Genomic DNA, 23,893 nt, shown 5'->3' on the forward strand with positions numbered 1-23,893 from the left:
CTTGCTAATGCCTCCTACTTCAAAATGCATAAAAATATAACATCTTATTCAAGTAATCATTTAAGTAAAGTAATTTCCAGTCCAAATTAGTGATACTAGCAACTCTGAAATCAGTGTGATCTTAGCAATTCTGAGGAGGAAATTGTTCTTGTAAATTGAAAAAAAAATGTGAAGCAAGAATTTCCTTTAATTTTTAACTTTGATATTTCCAATATTCCTGGCACAAACCCACTGCTCCTAAATTAGTTTGAAATGTGTCAGATTAAATATAAACATAATTCCAGGGCACAGACTATTTTATGTACATATAATAATTTCTCAGTCTTTGAGAATATTATATATTTTTAACTTCTTAAATAATATTCATAATGTTTGAAGCCATCAAGTATTTTCCATGAATTTATTATTAGTAGTATTGTGTGTAAATTATGTCCTTTCTCAAGATGAACAGCAAATGTTTCTGCATTTTTGGATAAACCTTACAAATAAGATATTACATTTACATTGTTTATAAAGAGAGGAATCATTCAGCTGTCCCAGCATGATGGAATGATTTGTTAGTAATATCATGAGCTATTGCATCTTTAAAATGAAACAAATGGTTTGCCATTCAAATCAATTATAAAATGCCCATATTAAATACTTCATATAAGAAATATATACAACATTTATTTAGAAATATGGGAAATCTATTGCACTTGCACAAAATGTTTTCTTATGTACCACATTAACCTTTGTTAATATCACAGAAAAAACTACAGAAGAAACAACTTCAACATTTTTAGTTACTCTCTCTGTTTTGTTGTTCCTTTTTCATTCTTATCAATTACAAAGTTAAACTTGTGGATCTTTTGCCCAAAGTTATAAAATATCTATTAAATTTTAAGAAAATGTCCTGAAATATTCCCTTGTATTGAGAGAATGATTTAAGTGCTCAAGTTACTTATAGCAAATATACATTACAAGAAAAATAGGGTAACTATATTTAAACAAAATGCATCATGACTAAAAGATATTAGCTTTTTTGTTTGTTTGTTTGTTCATTGTTAGTGACTGGGAATAAATTTTCCAATATAGAAATGAGGATGCATTCAGCCAGAATCAAAGCTAATGGCAGAAATTTGTGCTTTATAGCAAATTATATTACTGTAGATTCTAAAGAAGAAATAAAGATAAAAGTTTTACTTTTATCCTGCTCTTTGCCACACAGAATTTTTTTTTAAAGCGCAATCTTAAAACTCTGTGTGTTTTTTAGTGTAACGCATTTTGCATGAAGTACATTTAAATGTTAGAGTCAAATCACCCACTCGATTGACTGAATCATTCTCATAAGAATCAAAGTTGGCAGTGTTACTACATAGGCTTTGAACTAAATGGAAGCAATGTGGAAGGGAGCTCCCCAGAACCCCAGACATCTGGCATCTACAACTATCTTCGAGAGAGAGTAACACAAAACAAAACAAAAAAAAGCATGAAAGAAGCAACTGAATTACTTAAAACTATTCCATCTGCATCCAAAATACTGAAATAACAAGTAAGAAAAGCTGAAAAGGATAGTAAAACTTGAGACTACCTCCCACAACTATCTAGTCAGTATTAGAGACAGAAAGAGATGATGCAAAGAGATGAGGAAAAGGTGTGAGGCTGATGTCATTTGTCTAACACAATAATATGCTCAGAGATCAGTGCTCTCCTATGCTATTCTTCCTGGGACAACTGCACTAAATAAAAAATGTGTTTTTTTTTTTTTTTCAATTCTACCCCAAACTACCCAAATAATTTCAACACACAACTTAGAATTTAAGAATATAAAAAAGAGATAGTCGATCAAAGAAACTATACTTGCTTATGCAGTAAGAATTAGATTAACAACTTTGACATTTTTTGAAGGAATTAATAAACTATTCTGAAGAGTTAATCACAGAGGACTTATTAAAATCAAAATGCTAGAATGTGAGTGTTCAGCAGAAGTAAACATCAAAAATACATATTCTAATATTTCTTATTTCTTTTAGAGACAGAGTCTCTCCCTGTTGCCCAGGCTGGAGTGCAGTGGCATGATCATAGTTCACTACAGCTTTGACCTCCTGGGCTCAACCCATCCTCCTAACTCAGCCTTAGGCCTGGCTAATTTTTAATTTTTTTGTAGAGACAGGGTCTTGCTATGTTACCCAGGCTGCTCTTGAAATCCTGACCTGAAGCTATCCTCTCATCTTGGCCTTCCAAAGTGCTGTGATTATAGGCATGAGCCACAGCACCCAGTCCTCATAGTCTAATTTCATCACAGTTCTTTTTCTGAAGGTTAAATGCTTTAATTAAAATAAGTCAATTTAAGTACAAGACTTGAGACCAGGGAACAGAATCATTTTTAAAATTAGGATAAGTCTACACTACTGATATGCTTTAATAACTAGCAAACTAAGGACATTTTTACGTTTTCACTGCATAATATATTATAGTATAAAATTTAATTCTTTTCTCAAAACTGGTAAATAATTTATTTTTTAAATCAAGAAAATATCAATGATAATTCTCTTGAAAATTTTACTAAGAAGTGAGCATGAATACATAAATAAGAAATCAATGAATCATTTTGACATTTTCATAAAAGGAAGAGCAGATTTTCGAAATGAAATCGTGTTCATACGAAAAGAAAGCTATTCTAAGCCCACATGTTATGGCATATGCCAACTATTTTAAAAAGTGCCAAAGATAGGTCAGAGTATTAGTAATGAAAGATGACAAAATGAATGATTAATTCTTTTGTGATTTGAAGAATTTCTTTTTCTTTTTAAAACAGTTATATCAACCAATTTCTTCTATTTTCAGGACTAAGCATTGCCAGACATTCATGTATTGAAGTGGATCCTGGCTTAGTCACTTTCTAATGAAAAATCTTGATGAAATTACTGAAATTCTCGAAGCCTCAGCTTTCCCAGCTAACCTATGTGGATAACAATAATATCAGCATGAGGTTGTTGCTGGGACTAAAAGAAATAATCAATGCACACTATTCAGTAAAATACCTAGCAATCAAAAACATAACATTTCAAAATGATTTTAACTTTAATTAAAATACCTAGCAATCAAAAACATAACATTTCAAAATAATTTTAACTTTAATTTTTGTAAGTAATAGAGTAGATGAGATATGAATCATATAACTACATGTAAAATACTTAGAAACACAATAACATTAGAAACACTTGAAATATTACTCAATATTATTACAGTCCTTAATTATTATCTTTAATAATGTTATTTCAAATTCATATGACTAAGATCTTTACCTTTTCTCCAACACCACCAACTGAACCAATAGATCCTGGGGGTCCTTGTGGTCCCTGTAATGTAGAAAAAGGAATACAGACATCCATATTCTTGTAATGAAACAATAAGTTCATAAACATATAGTTGTTCTCACAGAGAGTAATATATGCAACATATATGCAATATAATATATGCCATATAAGCATTCTAAGTCACTTGAAAGATGGCACAAAATGATACCTTTTATTGAGTTGTCAAATTTACTGGATTGGAAATAATTTAATATATTACACTGATTTTCAAATTCACCAGAATTTCGAAGATAAAGCAGGAGACTTTTCAGCTCTAGTCATGCCAATTGATACTCAGAACATAATTTCAATCTCTCTACCCATGGAACAGGTTGGTTTTAGAGGATGATTTTGTGGTGGATGAAAATTATGACTCTAGTTAAGAATTACATAATCCATGCAAAAACAAACCCCTTATAAGCCAACTTTTAGTCCTTATATTACTTATGGGGTACTGAAATATAAAAGTTCTTTTAGTTTATCTTCTCCTAGTCTATTTTACTCAGTTCTGGCCTGCCAGAATTAAAAGCAGGCAGAAAAGAACAGCAACAAAGATAAGCCAGAGGAATGAGGAAAGCATGGACTTCTTCATTCCAAAAAGGTAAAGTCAGAAGTGATTATCATCAGTCATTTATTCATTAATGGCAACAAAAAGATAGATATGGAATTACATATCAAAATCCTACAATATTGAAAAAATGTTTAAACTTAGGGAATTATCTTCTTTATACAACTAAGAGAAAACATTTTACATGGTAAGAGGTACACTTGCACACATATTTTTGTAACATACTTTATAGACTGAAAGTAGCAATACAAAATGCAAAGCTTTTAAATAAAAGCTACTGACAACACATGTATATATAAAGGACATTTGGAGTACAGACATAAGACTAGTGCAGTAAGAGCCAATTAAAAATCATCTCTTCACGTCATTATCAGAGATAAAGGTAAAATTTCAAAGAATTCAGCAACTATTTATTGAACAGCTATCATAAGCAAGGCACAGTCTAGGTATGTTGGTTTGAACAATGTGTTTGGTTTGAAAAATTATTATAATACATACAATATTACTAATATATCTCGTTCAAGAGTAAATATATATTGGATGTGAACTGTGTACCTATTTTATAATTGTGGTGACTTGTTCCCTATAAAGCCCATTTTTTTTTTCTGTATAATAAAGTGGAATAAGTAGATGATCCTCGAGTTCATACACACTTCTATTATAACATTAAACAATAATGTGATTATCTCCATAGTCTCTCAGAAAGCATCTGCCATGAAATTACACCCACACCGATATAACTTCAAAACAATTAACAAATATTTCAGAGTTCTTACATCAGCTCCATTGGGACCTTGAGGGCCTCGTGGGCCTGGAGGACCAGGTGGACCCTGTAAAAGATGAACACGAAAAGTTTGCAAAGACCAAATTCAAACGCATTTCTAACATTTTCATTTTGTGATTAAGAAAACTAGAAGAAGTTTAAGCCTGTAAAATGACAGTCAGTGAAGCATATCAGGGTTATAAGTCATTCTTGATGGATACAACACTGTTAGCAAATGATCCTTTACACATAGCTATGGGGAAATTAGGACTTCAGGAAAAACAGTTTGATTAGAAAATGGGCAAGAAAGTCTACTGCTACTGTCTGGTACAATTTATTCTTAATATAACTAGAAATATTTTATGCTAGAATATAAAAGGAACGTAAAGTTTGAAGAACTTTAAATTTTAGAATTCTAAAGTTTTAGAATTCATTTACTCAATGAAAGTGTTATTTATCTTTGTTAGTATGTATTTTTGCTTTTTCTGTACATCAACTCTCATGTTCTACATGCTAGAATTAGAAATAATAAAAAAACCTATTTAATTCATTCATAAAACAAAGATTTTCTCTACTGGCAGTGCATTAAAATAAATTTGGTGCACTTTTTTATAAAATTCTGATGGCCAGAATTCCCTACCTCAAGGTTGTGATTAAAATAGTCTATAGTGAATACCGGCCCATTAATATTTTTTAAAAGCCTCAGTTTATTCTAAAGCCATGGTTGAAAAGAGTTTCTATTATTACCTATTACCACAAGATCAGGGAGAAGGTATCAAGGATTCAAGGAACCATAGCAACAGTATCTTGAAAGGAATTTGCTATGTATCTGATGTTGCTTGGAAATATTAATCAGTTCTTTGAATCAGCAATGTTTATTATGAATTTCTTATATTTTGGTTTATTAATGATGATAAGCATTACCTGAAAGAATATAATAGATCTAGGAATGGTCCCTAAGGAAAATAAAATCTAATATGTGTTACAATTCATAATATGTATTCTGAAGAAAGTAAAATTTTGGGTCAATGTTGAATGGAAGAAGCAATTAAGACATGCATTCATCACATTTCATGATATATTTCAATTACCTTGACTAATTATTTCCTTATTTAAGGAAGTGCTTCATAAACAATTATACGTATTACAAATTTGCAGTTGTGGTTTTAAAGCAGAAAGCCAGAATCAACAAATGCAAATAATTATGTCATAGCATTCTAATTAAAACAGAATTCTTTATTAAATTAAGAATTTGTTTCAAAGTACAACTAATTTTTGATTCTGTATTACTATTCTCTGATTATCCAAATCCTGTGTGAATATCTATTCCTTACCTGCTCCAGATCAACGTCCAGAGCTAAAGACTAATAAATAACTGAGTGTGGCAGTTGACTATATACACCTCAATACTCAATGATATATACACAGAAATGAAAATATATATCACAACTTACAAACCAATGAATATCACTTGGAGTATATAAGATTACTCCAAAGTGAGAAAGAGAAAAGACAGATATTCAAGGTGATATTAATATTCAGTGGTTGCACATAAAGTTTGGATGGGAGAAAGGGGAGATGTCCATGTAGGAAGTGAATACAGTAGCACAATATCCATCAATCTTACCATGGGGCCAACATCCCCATTTTCACCTTTTTCACCAGGTGGGCCTGGCAGACCCTAAAAAAAAATAGAAAAATAATAAAAATCACATGTGTATTTAAAAAGATATGTTTTATCAATTTCTAATATAAAACCAAAAATTAAATATAAAGTTAAATATATACATGAAAATTAAGATTCAGAAATTAATATTGGTTAAAATACATACGATGCAAGTATTGACCACATGTGATAAAATCTTAGACATGCATTTACCAATAAAATTTATGCTTCGTATTATTTATTTTTAGTTACAATAACTAAATACATAATTTGATCTGGGAGTTTATGAACACCTAACCATTTGTTCCACTGCTGTAGTATAGATTTCTGAAAAATCTAGGCCCAAATTATTATAGAATATCCTTCCCAGTTAGGTTCCATCCAGTTTGGTAACTCTTCTGAAAATAAATATTACAATATGATTTCAGAGTTATAAATATCTTCTTAATTTTTGACCTGCTAATTCCATTTCTGAATCTCAAAAATCCATCAGGCCATGAAACCTGCTAGAGTATACTTCCTTTATTCTCTCAAATCCATTTTGAGTATACTCAATTGCACTGCGATTGCTATTTAGGAGAGGCTCTGTGTTACAGTATAAACCCAGACAGAGAGGTTGCACTCAAATTTCACTGGCCATGTCTATGAGAAAATTATTTTATTTCCCTTGATTACTTACTTGATCTTCCCAACTAATTGTCCCCTGAAGAATTGTTTATATTTCCTCTTTCATGTCACAACAAGACTTTGTACATACTTGAATTGTATGGTTATAAATATGCTTATGTCGCTTCTTCATATATTTATAATCCTGAGCTACCTGGGGGCAGTGGTCTTTTAGGTGTCAATTTTTTACTTCTAGGAACTAGCAGACGGCCAAGCAAAAACTAGAAACTCATTGAAATACTTGTTGAACAAATGATGAATGAATGGATCTTAAGCAAAAACCAACAGGAATAGCTACAATTGATAAAATGTTTTCTGTAATACTAGCTATAATACTGAAAATTCTCAGTTATTTCAAATGTTTAATCTTAGAAAAAAAGGCTAAACAAATTTTGTTATATTAACTATTGAAATATTATGGAACTACAATGTGATACCTATTAATTATCTAAACCCCAATAGTATTGTGACAAGTAAAAAAACCAAATATGAATTAATATGTATGTTAGTAATTTAACTGTAAGATAAGTATGTAAAATAGGTATAATTATTGGACAGAAATAGTAAACATGGTAATCATTTTTAATACTCTAGAACTATAGATTGTTTTCATTTTCAATGTCTTCAGTGCTATAATTACATACATCTTATACTCTATACAATTTATTTAAAATATACAATAGCATTTCAGATGTAATCTATTTAGGAAATAAAAAATACAAACAATGCAAAAGCTCTAAATAACTTCCAGCACTTAAGTGAAATTATTGACTTCTTGGTACTGCACTGAAATTGCTGAAAATTATTTTACCATGACCACTGTAAAAAATACATTTTACTTAATACCCCAACCATGTACGCCCAAAGTAGTTGAAACATAAGTTTCATAAAGCGATACTTATCCTTTGACATAAATGATAGTCTTTGATATTTTTATTCTATTTTACTTTATCCTTTTCTATTTCATTTTTAAATGCAGGTAATAACCCACTAAACTGTTTATATGACCTACTAAATCTACATGACTCTCAGTTTGGAAAAGGGTACTTTATTGAATATAATTATGAACTTTTAAAATGTGGCATATATCCATCTTTATGAGAAAATATTAATTACTAATTTATAATGGACAATATAGATTCCTGTATCTCATTGTTTTTTTCTCAAATGTCAGTAAGATGTCTAAGAGAAGAAACTGCTATGTATGCACTTTCTAAACTGTTACCATCATCTGATGGTAGTTTCTAGAATTATAAATGGAGTTCTAGGAAGGAATTAACAGGTGGTGTTTCTCAGATTTTAGACTACCTAAAAACTATCTGGAGGAGACTGTCAAAATTTTAGATTCCAAGGCTCTCACTTTCAGAGATTTTAATTCATTGAGGGAACAAAGGAACCTAAATTCTTAAACATGCAAGTAGATTTTAATACAGATGAACTAAATATTTTACTATATTTTCTTAATTAGTATGCATTGGAACTTAAACATATTTAAGTTCTTGTAGACACCACAAAAATTAACAGTCACATTTCTTATCTTTTGTCCAGGTTTTCACATCCTTTTAGGATGTGCATCTGATTTATAGGATCTTCCAAATTGCATGGTATGTCAATATTAATTCACAGTTTTATTTCTATTAGAAGCCCAGTTCTTCATTGTCATCTTTCTTTATGCATATAATTATTCCTATTAGTTCAATAGGAATCTGCCAATAAAAAAATTAAAATACTTATTTCTTTTTTTTAAATTAAGTTTGATGATAGTTTGAGTTGATTAAGACAAAATGTTCTTATTATTAAAATTATTAGAGATAAAATAAGTCAAATTCTCTTCTTGCAGGGAACTAAACATGCTGAATGGCACTCCCATGTTAATCAGTTTTCATATGTCCAAACTTTCTCCAAGGAGGAAATTTATGCATGGACAGATTCTGTTTTAATGTCTCTCAATTTAAAATCATTTGTCACTTAAACAATGCATCCAAAAGTGAATTTAGGCCAAGAACTTTCATTTTATATATATAAATGCATATATATATCTACTTTATATGTGAATGAATAGTAAACATCAAGTTTAAAAATCAAGTCATTTAACCTTAATATTAGATTATTATTATTTATGCCTACTATAATTGCTAATATCCATTCTGTCATAAAGACTCAATTAAAGGATGCAGATGCAATTGTGAACATGTTAATTACATTAGCATCTTTTCAGTTGCCTGATTTAAAGAGGTAGCTGTGGGAAAATAAAATCAATTTTTTTAATGAACTGATTTCTTGAGTCACCCTCATCAAAGAGCACATTTCTTACTTTGTGGAAATGAAGATAATTTTTATTGAATATTTTATATATGTAAGCTACAAGGTACCGTCTTTAATCATGAGAACTAAGTTTCTAAATTATAGCCTTATAGGATTTAGAGCAATCAGTTAAATGAAAAAACAGAAAATGAATTGTAATGTATCTATTTACAATCTAATTTTAATGCCTTGGTGTTGTTTTCAAATATGTGTGCTTCTCACATACATTGATATGTGGCACTTAGGACTGCTTATTTACCATTGTTTAACAAGTATAACCATATTAAACACAACAAATTTGAAAGTGCAGTTATTATACTTTCCAAGTTTAAAAAGAATTATTTTGCCCTTCAAATAAAAGCAGACAATTAGAATATTACATTATTACATATACACTTTTACATTACATTATTACATTACATTACACACTTACATTACATTACACACTTATAACTTATAAGTGTATATTACATTATGCACTTATAAACATCCATTGAGCGTTTTAACAATAATAATATTATAATTCATTATATTGTGTTTATAGTATAATTTATACAATTATGTACCTAACAGGCTATTCAATAAAAAAATCCAGCACTGTTGTGATTTTATTTATGAAAATAAAGATAAATATTAAGTTTATATAAGTTTCACTTATATATATTTTTTATAAGTTCACAAATATTTAGGGTGAGTGAACCAGATGACTTAATTTTACTATTTCTAAAGCTGCTAATGGCGTAAGTTACACCATATGGTACCTAAATATTATTTAAATAAAAATTTCATAATCTTTCAGAGGATCACTAGGTAGGCAAAGGATAAGCAAGTGGAAGAAGAAAGCTAGATGTTTCCAATGTTTGGAGGATGCGGCAAACATCAAGTAGAAAGTGGAAAATAAACCAGAATAGGAGATATCTTCTCTGTAGTATTTTACCTGAGAATCGAGTTGTAAGATATATTTGAACAAAACTTCTTAACCTATAATGTTTTACAATTTAATATTTTCTTTCCTGAATATGCTTCATAAAATTCAAATAATATGCTTTGTAAAATAATAATAATTTTAAAATATAAGCTTTTTCAAATGATCCATTTAATGCTAATTTGCTTATTTTACCTATCATTGTTTAGAGCTTGCTGTTGGCAGTTGCTATTGGCAAGATGCTATTTCTCAAACACTTGTAACTTTTGTTAGCCATCCAAATTACTAACTTTTCTAGCTATGAGACCTATGGGAGAACTCTTCTAACATCTTATTTTTAAGTATCAGACTTAAGATCATAGTTTATTTTTCAAAGAAAATGGCAGTGAAGAAAGATGTTATAAAACCCAATGGGGCTAAATATACTCCAGAAATAGGAATCAGGACGGATACATCTTCAAAAAAATTAATAACACTTGATAAAAAATCAGTTGAAATACAGATATACATTTAAGTAAAACAATCATTATGGTTAAATTGTACCCAAGTTCTTACACAGAAAAAAGGGAAGATGCTGTTTTCATCCACTAGAAAACCTGGTGAGAGAAGTAGGTGGAAATGATGGAGTAAACAACGAGGATGCCATCTTACCTGAAGGCCTATGGGACCAGGAGGTCCAGGGAAACCTCTGGCACCTTCGTCACCCTTTTGTCCAAACATCCCCTGCTGTCCTCTAGGACCTGGTTCACCATCACCTCCCTAGAGAAGAGAAAAAACCAAACCAAACCAAACCAAAACAAAACAAAACAAAACAAAACAAAACACAATCACAAACTGGAAAAATCAATAAGATATGAATTATAAAAATGTGGCCATTCCTAATTTAATCCAAGCACATGTATTTGAGAATAACTAAGTAGACAATAGACTAAATTCCCATTATCTGCTGCAAATATAGCATTATTTATTTTGCTTACTTTCTTTGTTTCTAGAGTATGACTGATTTTGATTTGATCATGTCTATCGAGTGAAGTAAAAGCTGTCTAATAAGGGAAAGAAATGTTCAGAACTTATTTTATATTAAGTGCTTCTCAACTGGCTAGTATCTATTTTTAAATGAACTCACAGTGTGTTTATAAGAATTAGCTTATTTAACCATATTAGATAATTTTAATTTAATTCAATGTTAAGCATACAAATAAAACTTATTACCCCACGAAACTGACTGATTATAGGACAGCTCATAACTTTAATCAGGGAGCTGTAAGGATTTAGATTTTCTGAACAAAGTGGATTACTTACAGCAATTCCAGGGGCACCAACTGGTCCTTGAAGACCTGGGGGACCAGGAGGACCCTGTGGTGAGATAAAAAACAGTAATTTTGAAACTAAAACCAGAAGAGCCTTGGCTATAGAAAGCAGAACATTTGGCTGATTGAAATCTATTAAACAACTCTACACTCCTTGAGAAAAAGGAAGCCTCAAGTCTTTCGCATTTAGCGCGGTCAACCATTTTTGTTTTACTCCTTGAGATTCAGACTTCCATATTTGAAAGTAATTTTACATTGACATTTATTGAAAGCACTCTCATCTGCAACATTCCAGATATTTCAAAATATATTTTTTGCTAACATAAATCAAGCTGAAGATTCACATTTGAAAATTTTCAAAGTATCATTTCTTTAATGAGATATATATGAATGGGAAAATGCACGTGAAAAATTTGTCTCTATACTAGCCTCTAAATGAGCACCAAAGTTCTGAAGATTCCATACAGATAGAATGCAGTGATATATGAAAATTTAGAATTTTCACATATGCACACCCATGCAAACTTAGTATTCTTATGTATGTTAACAGAATTCCTTATTTTTGAGCACTAGATTTCAAAAGATATTATGAGTCTAACATACATAGATATTTTTTAACTATCTTATTTTCTTACATTAATAACTGGTCAGGCATTATAAAATATTAAGAAGAAATTGCAAACAATTAAGTCATTATATTGTATCATTCCTTATCATAACTGGCATATTTGTGTTTTATACTATATAGACATTTAACTAATGCTGCAAAAACAATGGTGGATAAAATTGCTGGTGGATTGGTCCCACTCATGTTCGTTGCTACCATTTGTAATATCATTAATTGCATTTTCATCACAATGTACTCTCAGTCAAGACAGAAATGGCTGTTTCACTTAAGAATGTTCTTGATGAAGCACTGAAAGCTACTGATTTTATTAAATACTGACTTTGAGTACATGTCTTTTGATATTCATGTGACAAATGTAAAACAGACATGAAGTGCTTTTGCTTCATACTGAGGTAGAATACCTGAATCAGAAAAAGCACTTGGACTATATTGTGGTTTGCAAGCTGAATTTTTACATGGAACATCGGCTGTTACATAGAACACCATTTTTTACTTGAGACAGCAGCTGACGGGAAAACTACGATCATTTAGACTTGGGAATTAGGCAGATATGCTATTGAAGATAAAGGAAACCTGAGACTTCAATGCCAACAACTGACAGTACTTATTGTCAATAACAAAATTTAAACTTTCAAACAAAAATTAGAATTTTGGAAATCTCAAATCTTCTATTTTGGGCTTCCCGGCTTCCCAATTTTCTTAAGATATTGATATTCTATTTTAAAAAGTGTGAATAATTTGAAGACCTTACCCAGTCAACCAATAATTTCAAAATGTCCAATGAAAAGAAATTGCAAAATTAAGTATGAATGAAGGTCAAAGTACAAGAGAGAGCTAATAGATGTTAATGTGATAGCACCATAAGCTCATTGTTTTGATTTCAGATTCTGTATTGCAACTTACCGTTAAGAAAAACTATCACTTATCACATTTTTATGCAGAATCAGAGAATATACAAAATTGTCTGAAAAGGTATTTGAAATGCTCTTTCCTTTTAAATCTACACATTTCTGTGAGCTTGGATCTTCCCATGCTTTCAAACAAAACAACATGCCATTACAGATTGAAGTAGATATGAGAATACAGCTTTATCTATTAAGCTAGATACAACAAATTTAAAGATTCTATTCATACCATATTTTGCTTAAGAAAAATATAGCTCTTTTTCATTAAAAGTGCTTTGAGCTTGTTATTCCTAATGCTAAATGAGTCCATACATAAATATTAAAATATCTCAGTTTTAATTCACATCACATGGACAAAAGCTTTCTGGGCTCTTCAAAAGCTTTTATGAGTATACAAGGGTCCTGAGAGGCAAAAATGTGTGAGAACTTCTGGCTTAAATAATAGTCCTGCTGTCATGTTTAATTATAGCTTTTAAGGAAGAAATAAACTTCTTAAAATAAGGCTTTTGTCTAGTATATAAGGTATTCTAATTAGACCAATAATACTTACTTATCTTTAGGAAATCTAAATGAAGTCTAAAGAACATAATTTACTGCTATAGTAATTTGATTCATCCCCACCAAACCTCATGTTAAAATTTGATCCCCAATGGTGGAGGTGAGGCCTAATGACAGGTGTTTGGGTCATGAGAGTGAATCAATGGTTCCCTGTAGTGAATTCTCCTTCTCAAGAGACTGGATTGTTTCTCAGGGAAATGGATTAGTTCCCCTCCCCACCCCCATCACCCTTCTCACCATCCAGGGTGGTTGTCATAAACCTCTTCTTCATAATTTACCCAGCCTTAGATATTCCCTTATAGCCACACAAAATAGACTAAGACAGACACTAAAATAGAATTTGTAAATTTATAGTCAATACCAATTGCACCAAACTTATACAGCTACTTTTCTGTACACAATTTCTTGTCATAATTTTACAGCATAAATCCAGAGTATCAGTGTTGTTGCTTATTTTCTAAGGTTTTGTGATACTCAATAAAAAAAAGAAATCGAGGGCCTATTACATATCAAATACTGCAATTTCCTGCAAACTCTTTCTGCTCTGATTCTAGAGATTTCTTTTTAGTTAGAAATATTCAGCTCTCGTAGGTCTTTGGTAACTATTAATACTTAGTTTGAGATTCAATCAATTGTAATAAAACCTTTTTTCAAAGTTATGTGTTAAGGTATGCAGTAATTCCAACCCTAAAAGCATCCGAATGATAGATGTATCATAGAACAGAACCAGAAAAATCTATTAGAATCAAACTGCTAGGGATGAGTTCTGTACTAGGGGCAAAAAAATGAATTGAGGACATATCTCTATATTCCCCCAATTTACATTTCTATTGGATAGCAAATATACGAACACTTAAAGAAAGAAATAATATAAGTAAAGAACTTAAAAACTAAATGTCTATAGATGTTCTTTAAAGAGTATAAATTAATAAGGAAGTACTGAGGTGAAGTACATGAGAGTATCATTATCCAATGTGTTTAAGAAGGATGAAAGTTTTTAAATATGCAATTTAAAGGGGATATAAAGTAGTAGAGAATAAAAAAAAAAGTTATAGAGGCAAGACTGACCACATCATTTGAGTGAGAAAGCAAAATTGTTTCGATAGTTTTATGATTTCAGAGAAAAATTCTAAAATAAATATTTATAATATACAGGAACAGATTTATCATTTAGTATACATGTAGAATACAGTAATAATATTAATTTTGGTATATATTATTTCTCATGATCATATGGAAGAGATTATTTCATTATATTATTCTTTCATTTGCTATCGCAGATTTATAAATGTGGCCTATAATCATCATAATTTACTTAATCACTGAAAGAAAACCTCATAGAATTGTATAGAATTATATAACCACAGAAGAAATATAGTATCGATATTATAAGCTTTGGCTAGTTAAGTAAGTAGTACAACATACAAATATGCATAGTAAACAGTAAAAGATGCTAAATGAATAATGTTCCCTCAATAAGAAGTAGTAAACTCACATTTTCTCCTTTGTCACCCTTGCTTCCTTTTTGTCCGGGTTCACCAATTTCACCCTGTGTTTGAAAGATTTGAGTTAAAATTTATCTCTAATATGTCACATTTGCCATTGAATCGCCTTTGTCACAATCAATTGTTATATTTTACCTGTAATATAATCACATGCTAGTGTTTAATGTCACTGTTTAAAATGTAAAATGTTAGGTTCCTTCTGCTTCTAACTTTCTAATCTTGAATAATATATAGACAAACAAAAGTCAACTTAATATCAAGGAATACTGCAACTGGATTTATAACCAAAAGATCAATTTTGTCTCAATATAACCAGTATAAGCTGACAATGAAAATACATTGATGTATAGAAACTATGATTACAGATTAATCAAAAATTACTTTTCTTTTCTCCTAATTTTCTAAATGCTAAAGTGATGCACATTAGCAAAGTGCTGGTTTACAAATTTTTACAATATTTTACAATAAAATATTAAAATATATTAGATTCAAACATGTAACAAGACAGTGATACATTTGGAATCAAGAGTTTAGAGTATTTATCTGTTGGTAAAAGATAACATGATTATCAAGTATGCAAGTCATTCTTAAATCTTACTGTGCAGTATCCAAGACATGAGAGTTAATATATATATATATATATGTAATTATTTTTATATTCATTTCAGAGGGGCATTTTAAAAATAAATAAATTTTGGCATCTTCTATTTTTTTTCTCACTACCATTCTTCTTTTATTCCATTTCCCTGTTAATTTCCCACATACTGTTTTATGGAATACATACTAATTCTCAACTTTTTAAATAAAACTTTGCTGGAACATGTTTGCAACTTTGAAAAAGGTAACCTTTCATCTGACATCTAATCTTAAAAAGATTAATTCCAGAATTCTTGAAAAAAAAAATTAAACTTTCTCACAGGATTTACTAAGATTAATAAAGAACACCAACCTTGTCTCCATCTTCTCCAGGGGAGCCAGCAGGACCGGCGGGCCCTGGAAGACCCACAGGACCTTGTACGCCATCTCGCCCTGCAGGGCCTTGGGGACCTTTCTCTCCCTGTATTGAAAATCCAACAGACCATTAATTTGCTGTAAGAAACCTACAAATTAACTGTTTGCGACAATTTTGAAGTGTAGCTACCACAGTCATAAGCTATTTTCTATTAATATATTTGACAAGGAAATTGTTTAATGTTTCTAAGAAAAAATATTTTCAAGTAACAAATGACAACACAAACGATCCCTACATTCATTAGTGACTAAGAATAATGTCCTTTTTTAATCATTTATGAATCTCAGGCTATGAGCCACAAAAATAATTAGCACTCAAATTAGAATATTTCTTTCAAACATGTAGTTTCTAAGCAAGTATTATATATTGACAAATCGGATGCCTCATGTTTGTGAAAACTTGCTGAGCCTCTACTCCCCTTCATTAGTGCCTCTGAAATAGCCATGCAATGGGAACTAAGCTTTAAAAATTGCAAAATGCATTTGCTCATATGTCCAACTTTACAATATGCTTTATGTTTTATATGTAACGCTTTCCTATTTTTAACAAATGTTTCATGGGTTTTCCTAGATTTTGATATTTTAAATCACTGCTGCTTTCACTGATTAGAAATGACAAGGCTGTTAACTTTTTTTGTTTTTGTTTTGATTCATTTGGTTTCTAATAATGGTATTATTTTCCTATTTTTAAATTTACCTATATGTGTAATTAAAAAAAAAACAGTACCTTGATAATGAAGACAACCTCTGTTTCCCATAAAACATCCTTTCAGAGTTTAAAATAAATTATTTTCTAAAAGTCAAAATTTTTGCCTGTTTTGCATAAGACAATATTCCTGATTGCATTCAGGGGCTCTATTTGTTGTCATATAAAAGGGTAATCTACAATTCATTAGGTCCTGCCTTTGCATTACCCCATTTCCCCCATTTTTCTTACCCTCTCCTGCTCTTTAATAATGACTTAGTTTTGCTTGTTTTATCTCCTAATTATCTCTTGAATATATTCACTTCACTTTATCTCCACCACTGACACCTTATTCCAAAATACTAGTAATCTTTGTCTGACATACTGAAATAACCTCCTGCCTTTCCCCACATTGATTCTTCCTTCCTTCTAATCTATTCCACATTTTGTATCCACTGAGTCAATCAGATCATATTACCTATACTTTTTAGGTCAATTTACTTGTTACTGTTCCTAAGACAAAGACTGAGGTTAGTGTGGCTTACCATGATCTGGCTCCGACTCCCAACCACATCTGGCCTCCTCTAACCCTTGCTCTCTGAAAGCCAACCCTTCTAGATCTTTTTCTCAGTCCCTAAATCTGATGCCATGCCCTCTCCTGTCACATGGCCTGATCACATTTTGTTCCTTTGGCCTCCTCATCTTTTACATGTCACCTTCAATGTATTCTCCAAGGAAAAGCCCCAATTCTAGCTCTCATCTCTCTGCTATAAACTGACATATACCATTGCATTTCCTTCATATCAATAACCAGATTTTGTAATTATACGTGTATTTAGTGATTTTTTATTATCTACTATCCCCACCACACAATAAACAGTGTGAAGGCAGGAAATGTGCCTGTTTTTGCATTTCATTATATATACCCTTGGCCTGAGGCCCAGAGTAGTCACTTAAGGAGCATTTTTTGAGTTAGTTAATTAAGGACAACAAAAATAACAAAATAGCTATAAAACAAAGCTAACTTGTTGATCCTGATTTATTACGTGCCTGTGTTTCATATGTTCTTGTTCTTCAAAACTGTGGCATAATTATCATATAAAACATACCTCGGATGTCACTCTGGAAACTTTTTCTTTCCTTTCATCAAATATTATGATACCTGTCTATACTCATTAGATATGCTGTGCTGTTCACACTAAACTTCACTACTTTAAACACAACAGCTTTTTCAAATATTTCCTCTTAATCTGAATTTCCTTGCTACCCTTAACTCCAAAATTCAATTCTTTTGTACAAGGAGATCTGTAAATAAGAATGATAGGTTCTCATCTGCCTTCATTATAGTACATATAATCTCCAGCCAGGAACTACTTGCCATTTATTATATTTCTTCTGATTCTGGTCTGTGTGGAGTCAGAAGAAATCCTTCCACAGGTCTGTAGCACTCTAAATTTAGATTTGCCATTTATAACTCTTCATGATGATATAACGCTCCCTCCATTACATATCTCTTGGCCCACAACCTACCAACAGCTGGAAACATCTGTCTCTCCTTCAGTAGTCAGTCTTTCTTTTACCACTTCTAAATCTTATCTTAAAAAATTGATAGATAGTTACACATTGCCATGTCCTTTGTTTGAGTTGGCATGGTCTTATATTTAACCTATCCTCATACTCTCAACTTTTATTACAATTCACAGAGGCATCCCTCCTTACTTAAAAGCTGATTTATACATTTTTTTTTTTCAGTGTATTGTTTCATCCTTCTTTACGGCAAGTCTGGTTCACACACTGATGATGATGATAATGATGATGATTATTCTGAACATTTACCACAATTCTGCAAAGTGCTTTAGAACTGTAATTTTATCTAATCCTCACAAAATACTGATTATCTTCTTTTCGGAGATGAGAAAACAGAGGTTTTAATGTTAACCAAAATCATGAACTAAATGCATGATAGAGCTAGTTTCCAATCCAATTCTGGTTGCCTCTAAGCAGGCAGCTTTAGTCTAATTTCCTTAACTCCCTCACTTATCACTGATTATTTTCTTGTTATTGGTAAAGTACATAAATATATGTACAATGCAATAATAATAATAAGAGGCATTGCATTCCATTCCATCATACCAGTACTTCCACCTACTACCAAGTCTTCTTTTGTCTACATGCCTTAATTGGGATAATCTACATTCACCTACTCTATTCCACTTTTTCACAGTTCACTTTCTTTTTGAATCCTATTATAATTATCCTAAAATTATGAATGTCCAGAGGTCAAATCTCAACCTCTCTTTTTGGTTTTTTCAGCTTTCAATATTTTTGATCTTTTGCAATGTCTAACAAAAGGGGACTCTTTTCTCTTAGCATATTTGGTAGCATGCCTCTGGAGATTATATCTATATCTATATCATCTATATCTATATCTATAATTCATGGCCTTTTTTACTCTTTCTCTCTTACTGGATCCTTTCAGAACTCACACCCATTATAATTTTCCATAAAGAATGAGTCTAGGGCCAGACATGGTGGCCCATGCTTGTAATCCTGACACTCTGGGAGGCTGAGGGTGGAGGATTGCTTGAGCTCAGGAGCTCCAGGCCAGCCTGTGCAAGAGCAAGACCCTGTCTTTACAAAAAATACAAAACTCAGCCAGGCATGGTGATGTGCGCCTGTAGCCATCACTAGAGCCCAGTAGTTTGAGATTGCAGTGAGTTATGATGACATACTTACTGCACTCTAGCCCAGGCAACAGAAGGAGACTTTGTCTCAAAAAAAAAAAGTCCAGATTTCTGTTCTCTTCCCTCCTCAACATTATATCACATGCTAATCAAATAATATGATTCTAAACATCACTCTTATGACTATATGAATAATATGATTCTAAACATCACTTCTAAATGACTCCTAGATTTCCAATCCTGCCACTGATCATTCTCTCTGGAAATATATGCTTGAAATTGTAAATAAGTATTTGGAACATAATTTCCCCAAAATCTCTAATACCTTTTGTCTAATTCATTTGTGGTTAATGCATTGGCTTCACTGCTTTGGATCTAGCTGTACCCACCCATGCCCCATTTCTACAACTATCTCCCAAATACATACATAAATAACATAGATTCCTATCTGTAATCCTTTCATTCAGTGTCTCTCCAACACAATTAATAGTTTTTTTAAGAACCATTCTCCTTGTCAAAATATTGCTATCAATGCAATTAAGTTGAAAGAGGTTATTAACTCTCATCTTACCTGCTTTCCAGCCCCACCTCCAAGAGCTTCTAATCTGACTGATTCATTTGGGGAGCCTGATTAAACCACCTTAGTAGGTCATGTAAATATTCATGACTCTTGTTTTCCACTTTCTCCCTTCCAAGAAGCTGAGCTGAAGGGTAGATGAGCCAAGAACTTGTCTTCCACAGGCCCAGTCTTGTCTCTCTCTTTCTTTATGCAAGCCTAAACCTACTGATAATTGCATAATATTTTTATAACACAAGCTGCTCAGAGGAGGTAAGATCCAAAATTTATATTTGGGAAGAGAAAGAAGTAAAAGGCTGCACTCGATATGGTTATTTCCATCAGTTTTTATTAGACCTGTGCATGGATATCTAAGGATTCACCCAATGCTCTTACCTCCACTTTATGCTACTGTCCCCTAACCAGACAGCTCCCTCAAAAGTACTACTTAATACAGTAACTAGCACTTAGTTATTCTAAATAACTGTTTGTTGAATACAAGCACAATGGAATGAACATCCTGGAGTTGCTGGTGGTGGTGGAGACAATTGAGAGAGGGTGGAAGAGCAAACCATTCCCTTTTGCCTTCCCTAGTCATGGTATCATCAATTTCCAACAAAACCCAGGTCCAAATCCTAGATCTCACAAGGGCTCTGTCAATAATTTCTCATCTGTTCCACCAAATTTATTTCTTATTATCATTTTCAGTGCTTTTCTATATTCTGATTTTTGTTTCAATATTTTAGTTCTTCATAAAAGCAAGGTATACTTTCATTTTAAAACCCACCGTTCAATATATTATCTTCACAGAAGTCGTGACTTTTCTGAATAGTATATTCTCAATTTGTATAAAAGCAATGTATATGCCTTTTCTCTATATGCACTCTTTATGATACTGTGCCTAGATATATGTGCCTTAGATTTTTAAAAGAACTTGTGTCAAAGTACCTGAATCTATTCTCTTCCTATCTCCTCTTAGTGCCTAGCACATTATAAAATATTTTGCTTTAAGAAAAATGCTCAGCATATTAAAAGTGCTTTATCTGTCACCCAGAATTTTACCCACAGGTGGTATAGCCCCATTCTTACATTTTAATTGTTTCTGAAAGCTAATAAGTTACAGAAAAAAAAACTTTTTTATTTGGAAATTGCTATTGTTTGAATGTGTCACCCAAAAAGCATGCATCTGAAACTTAATCCCAATTTAACAGTACTGGGAAGTGGAGTCTAAGAAGATGTCATTAGGCCATGAGGGCTAGTAAATGAATTAATGCTGCTCTCGCAAGAGTGGGGTCATTATAAAAGGGAAAATTTGTTTTTCTCTCTCTCACCCTCACTTTGCTCTCCCACCATGAAATGATGTGGCAAGAAGGCCCTTTCCAGATACAGCCCTTTGATTTGGACTTTCCAGCCTCCAAAACCATGAGCTAATTAATTTCTATACATTATAAATGACCCTCTCTGTGGTTTAGTGTTATGGCTGCACAAAATGAAATAAAACAGAAACATTGGAATAATATCACCAAGTAATGAGAGAAAATGCATGGACAATGAAAGCAATCAACTCACTAAACTGAAGTCTTAATGACAAAAAAGCATTTTGAATTATAATCTTAAACTAAATTGTATATGCCAAGACTTACCAGTATACAAAAGTATTAAACATATATTTTTGTGTATCATAGCCAACACTTTTATCTACATTTACTGAATCAGTTTGTGTTTTAATTTTGTAAGATGAGAGACTGTTTTTTTTTCTTAATCAGCATGATTAAATCAAAAGCAGGGACAAAAACAGAGGAGAAATCTCAGCAAAAAGACATAAACCTAATGAATAGAGTCCAAAGTCATTTAAGTATAAAATTTTAAAATCCAATAAATATAAGATGAAATAATTGGTCAGATGTTTCCCATCTTACTCACTGGAGATCAAAGCTCAAATTACATGAGAAAGGCAGCTGCTTTCTATGGGTTTCATTTACAGACTATGGAAACGCCTGGAATTGAATTTGTATTACAAGACGTATGAAAAGTTCACACTTTTCTAATATAAAGCAGGGAGGTATAGTTTTAATCAAAACTCTCAATTTTATTTTTTAAAAGGAGCAAAATGAGAAGCCTTTTTACATTAATAATATCCAACTCCCTCACAGGTATTAAGGTTCCATAAACTGTGAAAAAAGTTATCTCATTTAATTGAATTTGAAATTTTCTCCATTATAAATATAAAAGGAGGTTGTGTTCATATGCCAGGCACATATGCAGAGAGAATGCAGTGGGGTATGAAAAGCTAATATTCTTGAATAAAAAGTCATGCGTGCGCAGGGTAGTATTTTCTCCTTGACATTACTCACAGGGGCACCTTTCTCTCCAGCTGGACCAGGAGGACCCTGGGGTCCTGGACGTCCCGGCAAACCAATTGGGCCGGCTGTGCCTGCTGATCCACGCTCTCCTGGTGAGCCCTAGCACACAGGAAAAGAAATATTTTGTTATTAAGGATGAAAAAAATGATACTGGCTTAAAGAATCACTTATTTAAAAATAGAATCTTACAGTCTACTTCATTACATAAAAATAAACTTTAGACTATTAATATCTCAAAAAGGAACAATTGTACCTGCTATTCGAGATATTAATTTCTAGCTCCAATATTAAGCACAAATGTTGAAGGTAGAAGAAAATATTGATGAGCTAAAAAATACTTCAAAACTATATGTACTTAATATTTTATATGTTATCTTTTTCATTTAAGTGTTCATAATTGTTCACAGTGCTTTATAAAACATATATCTAATATATAACTCCCTATACATTTATTTGTCTGTATTATACTGGATGGGCAAAATACATTCCCTAGATCAGTATTTCTTGAAGTGACTTCCGGGCTTCACTTCAAATTTACTGAATCAAAATTTCAAAATCCAAAAAATTAGTTCTGAAATTCTCTACATTAATTTACAAATATAATTTTTATACAATAATATTTGATGATCACTATCCCAAATTTGACCTTTTTTGACTTGGAATAAGCCCTTAAATTTATCATACAGTCCTCCAAAGATCGTTGGGTCTTATGAATTCTGATAAGATAATTCACATTCGATTAGATTTTTCCATTGAATTTCAAGAAAAATGTCACATATTTGCTTTTAAAAAATTCTCACATATTAAGTTTTTTTTTAGAAATATCTATGTAGGCACAGTGGCTCACGCCTATAATCCTAGCGCTCTGGGAGTCCGAGGCAAGATGATTGCTTGAGCTCAGGAATTCAAGACCCCGAACAAGGGTCAGACTCCGTATCTACTAAAAACAGAAAACATTAGCTGGGCACAGTAGCGCGCACCTGTAGTTGCAGCTACTAGGGGCAGGAAGATCACTTGTGCCACTGCACTCTAGCTTGGGAGACAGAGCAAGACTGTTTCAAAAAACAACAACAAAAAAAGCTATGTATTGTAGATACTGCCTTCATATGAATTACCTGTAACTGTATCAACAATTTAAGAAAACATTATTTAAACAAGAATAAAAGAAATGCAAACATATTTACTAAATTATGTAAGGCTCAAGTATAATTTATTCACTATTTCCAATTCTATTTAATAAAAGATAACAAGAATACAGTTTTTGAATTAGATTCCTAGATGAGTGATTGTTATAATTCACCATTTTATTTCCTAATTGAACTAAATGTGTAATATTAGGAAATAAGATTATTAATATTTTTCCTTAATAATTAACGTGTTTAGATAATATCATCATTTCAAAACTCATAGAAGAAATTATATATAAAAGCTCAAAAATACATTATTTCCACATGG

The 23,893-nt window shown here is 31.6% G+C and overlaps 1 protein-coding gene across 2 annotated transcripts in view; it reads right to left on the reverse strand.

The window, feature by feature from the left end:
* Positions 1-23,893, reverse strand: part of COL11A1 (collagen type XI alpha 1 chain) — a 204,631-nt gene that overhangs the window by 41,665 nt on the left and 139,073 nt on the right. For both annotated transcript variants that reach the window (XM_075999901.1, XM_075999900.1), the window contains exons 42-49: positions 22,430-22,537; positions 16,089-16,196; positions 15,130-15,183; positions 11,536-11,589; positions 10,885-10,992; positions 6,300-6,353; positions 4,686-4,739; positions 3,291-3,344 (exon numbers count right to left, since the gene is read on the reverse strand). In XM_075999901.1, coding sequence (XP_075856016.1) covers positions 3,291-3,344; positions 4,686-4,739; positions 6,300-6,353; positions 10,885-10,992; positions 11,536-11,589; positions 15,130-15,183; positions 16,089-16,196; positions 22,430-22,537 — 594 coding nt within the window. The remainder of the gene's footprint in view (positions 1-3,290; positions 3,345-4,685; positions 4,740-6,299; positions 6,354-10,884; positions 10,993-11,535; positions 11,590-15,129; positions 15,184-16,088; positions 16,197-22,429; positions 22,538-23,893) is intronic.

Source organism: Microcebus murinus, chromosome 2, assembly GCF_040939455.1.
Source record: "Microcebus murinus isolate Inina chromosome 2, M.murinus_Inina_mat1.0, whole genome shotgun sequence".
Taxonomy (NCBI): domain Eukaryota; kingdom Metazoa; phylum Chordata; class Mammalia; order Primates; family Cheirogaleidae; genus Microcebus; species Microcebus murinus.